The 7,734-nt window shown below is 50.2% G+C and overlaps 1 protein-coding gene across 2 annotated transcripts in view; it reads left to right on the top strand.

Annotated features, from left to right (window-relative positions):
* Positions 1–7,418, top strand: part of Abcd1 (ATP binding cassette subfamily D member 1) — a 25,561-nt gene extending 18,143 nt beyond the window's left edge. For both annotated transcript variants that reach the window (XM_013355432.2, XM_005371809.2), the window contains exons 5-10: positions 264–358; positions 3,244–3,389; positions 3,703–3,848; positions 5,677–5,761; positions 5,977–6,102; positions 6,190–7,418. In XM_013355432.2, the coding sequence (XP_013210886.1) occupies positions 264–358; positions 3,244–3,389; positions 3,703–3,848; positions 5,677–5,761; positions 5,977–6,102; positions 6,190–6,409 (818 nt within the window). In that variant the 3' untranslated portion in view covers positions 6,410–7,418. The remainder of the gene's footprint in view (positions 1–263; positions 359–3,243; positions 3,390–3,702; positions 3,849–5,676; positions 5,762–5,976; positions 6,103–6,189) is intronic.
* Positions 7,419–7,734: the final 316 nt, after the last annotated feature.

Below are 7,734 nucleotides of genomic sequence, written 5' to 3'. Positions count from 1 at the left end.
AGAAAAGAAAAAACTACCAACTCAATGCCTTGAGTTCCAGAGGACCAAAAGGAGGCAACTGAGGGCATGCTACTTGACTCTGGGGTTATTAACTTGTTGGAAAACCTCTGTTTTTGCATGGGCCCTGGATCACACCATTCTATTTAAGAACCCAGGGCCTACTATTGAGGTAGATTAAGCCTGTGCCAAGGGAGAAGGGATGAGCATCAGGGCATAGGAAAGCAGAAAAATGCTGTGTTCCTATCCTTCCATGTTCTCTACAGGCCAAGTGGTGGATGTGGAGCAGGGGATCATCTGTGAGAACATTCCTATCATCACACCCACAGGAGAGGTGGTGGTGGCCAGCCTCAACATCAGGGTAGGTCAAGTGGAGGAGCATACCCAACCTGAAGTACTAACCAGTCTAAGCAAAGTAGCTGGGGACAGGTTATCTGGCCACCTGCATCTGTGAACTGTAGCCCTTGACATCTTGCTTAGCTATCAGTGGTGGTGTTGTTCTCGGGTCTATGTGGAAGATGGGCCAAGATCAAGCTGAGAGACCAACCCGACTCTGACCTTGAGTTCTGAAGTAATAGCAGGGGGAGTGCTGATAAAAGACACTAACAATTACCAGGATTGTCCAAGGGTTACCAAAGTGTTTCTGGTTTGATCATTTGCTCTTCCCACAAGGCTTCCCTGAACTCTGAGCTATTAGAAACTAAAGATAAATCAGAGAGTGGGCTGCCCTCAAAAATTACCCACTGCTTGGTATGGTGGTGCACACCTTTAATCCCAGCACTCAGAAGGCAGAGGCAGGAGGATCTCTGTGAGTTTGAGGCCTGCCTGGGCTACAGAGTGAGTTCTAAGAGTTTTTAGGCAGGTGGTGATGGCACACACCTTTAATCATAGCACTCAGGAGGCATAGGCAGGCAGATCTCTGTGAGTTCAAGGCCAACCTGATCTACAGAGTGAGTCCCAGGAAAGGCTCCAAAGCTACAGAGAAACCTTGTCTTGAAAAACAAAAAAAAAAAAAATAAAAAATAAAATAAAATAAAAATAAGAGCCACCAAAGGGTGATAATCATTTCATGAGAGGAAGCCCAGTAAAGCTTTTCCTCAAAGCATAGGTAGGCACAACTGGAGTTAGGGGCTGAGAGACAAAGGGACCTGGGCCTGCCTTGTCCCAACAAGGGAGGAAGCTGGAAAGATGCAAGAGGAAGTGGAATAACAGCTCTTGGCCTTCACTGAGGGGTTGAACCTGAAGAAGAGCAAGATCCTAGAAAGCCAGTTGAGGCAATGTAAAGAATATGTCTCTTCTCTACACAGTATAACATAGTGGTGTGGTCCCTGATGGACCCGAGATAGGTAGTTTCCTGGTGCCCAAAAATCCAAGATGCTGCAGCCTGGGTGAGCAGATTCCACCTGAGTTGAGAACAAGGCTGCCAAGGAATCTGGTGGAAAAGTGGGGCAGGGGCCCTGAGGGAGCCTGAAACCCTCTTGCCATCCTTGTCCTTCAGAACCAAGTGCCTATGCTGGTGAGTATCCTGGGGCCTAAACAAGCCCCTTGGACTGAGCAGCACTATCACCAGAAATGAACTCCTTCCATATTCTGGAGGCCAGAAGTCTAGCTTCAAGGGGTAAGATGGTTCCTTCTTGGAGGGAATGTGCACCCCAGGCCTTGCCTGACTTCTGGTTTAGACAGTCCTTAATATTCCTGGGTTTCTGCTGTATCTCCCACTCTCTGCCTCTATCCTCACACATATACACACCCCTCTGTGTGTGTCTATTTGAATCTTACCTTTTGTAAGGACTTCAGCCATGTTGGATTTAGCTCACTCCCCTCCAGTGTGCCTTAGTGTCCATTTAGCTAATTTCATGTGCAATGCAGTTTCCACTCTGAGACAGTAGGACATAGGACTTCAGATAAATCCAGGGTGCACAGGTCAACCTATCACATTGCTCAAGGTAAATCAAAGGCCAGAACCTGGATCGTCCTGAGAGCCCTGTGCTGCAACACCCTTATCACTTGCAGATAAGGAAATGCCCACACTGAAAGAAGGAAAGGACTGAGGATGGTAGTGCTGGGGATGGCCATGCCACGTCTGCTGTGCAGTGCTATGTCTCCTTTGTGACCCAGTCTCTCTGCCTAGCTAGCAGTGGTACTAAATGAACTAACCCCTCCTTCCTGCCACGGCTGCCAGTACTCCATTGTTCAGCTACTCTGGAGCCTAAAGGCCAATATGACCCCTGTGTTTAGCTTGTGTTATCCAGCATGTTAGGGCCTTAGGGGACAGAACTAAGTCTTGTCCATTCCTCTATATGCTAGACCTAGCATTCAACTGAGGCTCTGCATACTGGACCCCATCTCTGTTGCCTTATAGTCACTTGCCAAGAAATCAAGAATGGCTGGGTGGCTAGGGTTGGTGGTTCACGCCTTTAATCCCAGCACTTGGAAGGCAGAGACAGATGGATCTCAGTGAGTTCTAGGCCAGCCTGATCTACAGAGTGAGTTCCTGGACAGGCTCCAAAGCTTCAGAGACACCGTGTCTCAACAACCAAAAAAAAAAAAAAAGGGAAAAAAAGAATGGGCTTGGTGACACACACTTAAAATCCTTGCCCTTGCGATTCTAAGGCAGGAAGACTGAGTTCCAGACCAGCCTAGGCAACAGCAAGACCCTTCCTACCTGCCAGCCTTGTATAGTAAAGGAAGCTAGCTTGCTTGCTTTTCTTCATTCCTATCTTACTTGCTTCCTTCCTTCCTTTCTTTTTTGAGACAGGATCTGGTGTAGCTGAAGTTGGCCTTGAACTTATTGTATAGCCAAGGATTTAAGTTGAATTGAACTTCAACTTATGATCTTCCCGTTTCTATCTTTCAAGTTCTGGCATTACAAGCATACATGGTTTATATGTTTATTTATTTATTTATTTTGTTTTTTTGAGACAGGGTTTCTCTGTGGCTTTGGAGCCTGTCCTGGAACTAGCTCTGTAGACCAGGCTGGCCTCGAACTCACAGAGATCTGCCTGCCTCTGCCTCCCGAGTGCTGGGATTAAAGGCGTGCACCACCATCGCCCGGCTCATACATGGTTTATATGGTACTGAAGATTGAACCATGGTCTGTGTATGCTCAGCAAGCACCCTGCCAACTGAGCTGCATCCCCATCCCAGATGTAGAAAGTTTTATGAGACTGGGAAGGAGGCCATAGTGATTCCGGGTATGGGGAAAGAGACTGAAGCTCTGGATGCCATGCCCTGATTCTTCCACAGGTGGAAGAAGGCATGCACTTGCTCATCACAGGCCCCAATGGCTGCGGCAAGAGCTCACTGTTCCGAATTCTGGGTGGACTCTGGCCCACATACAGTGGTGTACTCTATAAGCCCCCACCCCAGCGCATGTTCTATATCCCTCAGAGGTAAGTTAACCCATTTTCTGTGTCTTCCCCCACCTTTTCCCATTTGTGCAGTGGGAGAGGATGCCAGTAGTCATCTAGTCCTGTCCGTTTCAGATTGGGATGGTGGGTCTTACACTCATGTCCGCAAGTAAGGATGATACACATACTTGTGTCCATGCACACATGTGAATATATGGACATGTTAGCTGGGCAAGTGCCTGGGTGTGGTATGTCAGCGGTTGAAAAGCTCTGTGGCCAGGGCCACTCTGGACGCACAGAGCACTACTGGGAAACAGGGCCACCTTGCCCTAGTGGACATGCAGCTTTCCCACAGGCCATACATGTCTGTGGGCTCCCTGCGCGACCAAGTGATCTATCCCGATTCTGCGGAGGATATGCGGAGGAAGGGTTGTTCGGAGCAGCAACTGGAAGCCATCTTGGCCATCGTACATCTTCGCCACATCCTGCAACGGGAGGGAGGTAGGGCCAGGGCATGAGGTTACACACCAGTCACCCTTTGTCCTGAGACTTTAATGGGAACCTGTTGCCAACCTACCTCTGGCCTCTTACCCTATTCCCAGGGGACAAGAGTTACCTCAGCATCCAGGAATTCAAAGTGCCTGCCAGGGAGGAAGGGTAAACAGGTTGCTTGGGTGCCAAAAAAGGAGATTTGTAGAAGAGCACTTGCCTCATTGGTTACCTAGAGACCCTCTGTCAAAGAAAAAGAACAACAACAACAACCTAGGACCTAGGATGGTTACCTTGTTGGGGAGCTAGATGGCAACAGGACAGGCTGCAACTTGGGCTTGGGATACAAAGATATTGGCTGCCTCTGTGAGGTACTGAAAGCTCTGAGGCTTTAAGTAACCAACTAACAGAGAAGTTTTCCTTTTGAACAAGCTGACCCTTCTGTGGGTAGGGTAAGATGACCGGCCAGGTATATGCTTCCTTGCACAGAAGCTTGGGATGTGAATGGAGAGCAAAACCAATGGGTGACTCTGAGGAAAGCCCCAAGAGGGAGGGACAAATGGCAAGAGAAAGTGTTTTTGAGAAGAGAAAGCTTATTGAGGGACATCTCCTATAGTGCCCTGTGGTTGCCTTGAATGACTACTACCTGTGGCCAAGTATTGCAACATCTTAGCATTGAATTCAACTCTGATCATGAACTCAACCATGCTAATCCCCATAGGCTGTAGGATGGAGGAATGGTGACAGACAAAGACAAAGGATATTTACCTTGGTAGTACATGTATGACAGTGGCTAGAACTAGCACCTTGGTTACCCTTCTCAAGAGGGCAAAGCTAAAATGTTCCACATGCCCTAAGGAAACATAGGATGAATGACAGGAGAGGAGATGTCACTTCTCCCACTCAGTCCTGCCACATCACCCTCCTCACATGCTCACTCATTTCTTTTTTTTTGTTTTTGTTTTTGTTTTTGTTTTTTTTTTGGAACAGGGTTTCTCTGTGGCTTTGGAGCCTGTCCTGGAACTAGCTCTTGTAGACCAGACTGGTCTCGAACTCAGAGATCCGCCTGCCTCTGCCTCCCGAGTGCTGGGATTAAAGGTGTGCGCCACCATCACCCGGCGCTCACTCATTTCTCTATGCCAGCTTAGTGGCATCAGTCCATGAGTTGTGGCCCAATTCTTCTAGTGAGGGCCTCTGTTCTGAGGAGAATACTCTAACATCTCTGGGGCTCTTTGCCCTCAACATCTGCTGTCTGCGAAGGTCAGTGTTGGCAGGTTCTTTATTGGCAACCCATTAGGTATCCTGGGGCTGCCATGACTAAGTACCACGGACTCACAGGCTGCAACAGAGACCTTTGTTTTCTGGCATTCTGGAGATACATTTGGGTGTGACAAAGCCAGCTCCTTCAGAGACTATGAGGAAGGACACACTAAGGGACTCTGCTCAGCTGATAGCCAGCCAACTTTTTTTTTTTTTGCCAGCCAACTTCTTACTGTGCGTCTTCACATCATCTTTCCTCTGTACATGTCTCTGTGTTTAGATGTCCATTTTCTATAAAGGCAACAGTACACTGGGTTAGGGTCTACCCTCTTGACCTCAATCTGAGCACAATTGAAAAGACCCTCTCTCCAAATCCTGCTGGGGAGACAGTACTTGTTCCAGATAGTTCAGTTATTAGCATTATAGGCAGATGAGGACGCAGAGCAGAAGTCTGCAGGTGGACAAGTTCAGCCAGGATCAAATGTGTCCTGGCTTTCCATCAGCCTCATGCAGCCCTGCTCCTACCCTGACTCCCACTGGGTACGTGTGAATTGAGCTGAGACCCTCACCTCCTGCCCAGGTTGGGAGGCTGTGTGTGACTGGAAGGATGTCCTGTCTGGAGGTGAGAAACAGAGGATCGGCATGGCCCGCATGTTCTACCACAGGTGAGCACTACAGTGCCTTTCATGGACATTCAGTGATTTGGAACCAGGAGAGGGAAAATGGGTGCTCCCAGTAGGAGGAAGATAACTGCATGGAGGAGCCTCGACCCTCCTTCCAGTACAACAGGGCCACAGTTCACAAGTGGCTGGCCACAGGCAGGAAGTTGGACACTGGTGGGTAATCCACAGCTTTCCTCTTCACCCATTCCCACCCTAAGGCCAAAGTATGCCCTCCTGGATGAGTGCACTAGTGCTGTGAGCATTGATGTGGAAGGCAAGATCTTCCAAGCAGCCAAAGATGCTGGTATCGCCCTACTGTCCATCACTCATCGGCCCTCCCTATGGTAGGTGTTCTTGGAATTATGGGTGGAGGCTGCCTGCCACCTGAGCTGGGAAAGCAGCTGTGACAGCCTTCCATCTCTCCTGTTCAGGAAGTACCACACACACTTGCTGCAGTTTGATGGGGAGGGAGGATGGAAGTTTGAGAAGCTGGACTCTGCAACCCGCCTAAGCCTGACTGAAGAGAAGCAGCGCCTGGAGCAGCAGCTGGCAGGCATCCCCAAGATGCAGGGGCGCCTTCAGGAGCTCCGCCAAATCCTTGGCGAGGCTGCAGCCCCAGTTCAGCCCCTGGTCCCAGGTGTTCCCACTTGACTGGGGACCTTGTCCCCAGTCCCCACCCTTCTTCAGGCTCTCGGATCATATGAAGGAAATTGCAGTTCCCACCCTCCTCTCACTGCCCTGCATGCCTTCCCTGTCCCAAGCCTCCTAACCAATTGCCTGCCTTCCCTGATGACCCCACTCTTGAGCAAGTCAATATGAATGAGGACACTCTGCTTCTTCCTGCCCCCATCTCGCCTTCATCATGAGGTCTGCTCCGTGAACTGTGCCATGATAAGGCAATGTGTCCTTTACTTTTCTCTAGGAAGGGGTGGAGGGTTTGGAAGGCCCCAGTTCTGACCCTACACCAGTATGCCTGAGCCATAGGAAGTAAACAGGAGCTGTCCCCTTATTGCCAGCAGCCAGAATGTGTGGCAAGTCTGGTAGTTGTGAGCCACATCCCTCCTGAAACCCAAGTCCTCATTGTTCCTTTAATCCATCCCTTTGTTGTCATCCCCTAGGGTGGACATCCAAAGCCCCTGTCCCACAGGACACCCCTCCCAGCCATGGAAACAGCCGAATGGGACATAGGATCAGACAGGGCCCTTCCCCATGGTAACCCCCAGAAGGGCATAGTGTTCCTTCTGAGCCATGAGAAAAATGGAGCCCTGGCCTTCCCACTCCTCCACCTTCTACAACCTAATTTATTGAACTCCCAGTTTATAGCTGTCTGAATTGCCAACGTGAGCACCCTACCAGCACAGGAGGTGACCAGGTGGTTCCTTCAGTCTGCCCAGCCTCTGGTGCCAAACCTGACCCCTCACCAGCCTATACTGCCAGTTGCCACTGGGGGTGCCCTCTGCTGGCTAGGCAGGAGTGAGGGCACAATGTTCCCAGCTCAGTGCCAAAGATGGGTCATAGGAGGTGCTGTGTCTGTTAAGCCGGCCCTCAACAAGTGGGATACCCCCCCCCACACACACTGCCGCTGTGTGCCTTTCCTGGGCCCTCAGCCCTCTGACTGGGTGCTCCCTCGGTCCTCTCAAGTAAAAACCTCTGGAAAGTACACTCCTGCCTCCTGGACTTGGTGTCTGGTAGAAGTTCTAAGGGAGTAAGCTGGGCATGGTGGTGTATACCTTAACCCTGTACTTGGGAATTAGAGGCAGGTGAATTTCTGAGTTCAAGGCCAGCCAGGTCCACATAATGAGTCCCAGGACAGCCAGGGTTACATAGCAAAACCCTGTCTCAAGAAACAAGCCCCAAGCTGGGCGGTGGTGGCGCACGCCTGTAATCCCGGCACTCGGGAGGCAGAGGCAGGTGGATCTCTGTGAGTTCGAGTCCAGCCTGGTCTACCAAGGGAGTTCCAGGACAGGCTCCAAAGC

The sequence above is a fragment of the Microtus ochrogaster genome, unplaced genomic scaffold (genome assembly GCF_000317375.1).
Source record: "Microtus ochrogaster isolate Prairie Vole_2 unplaced genomic scaffold, MicOch1.0 UNK129, whole genome shotgun sequence".
Lineage (NCBI taxonomy): Eukaryota > Metazoa > Chordata > Mammalia > Rodentia > Cricetidae > Microtus > Microtus ochrogaster.
Note: the sequence above shows the minus strand (reverse complement) of the source record. Positions and strands in the feature narration are given on the sequence as shown.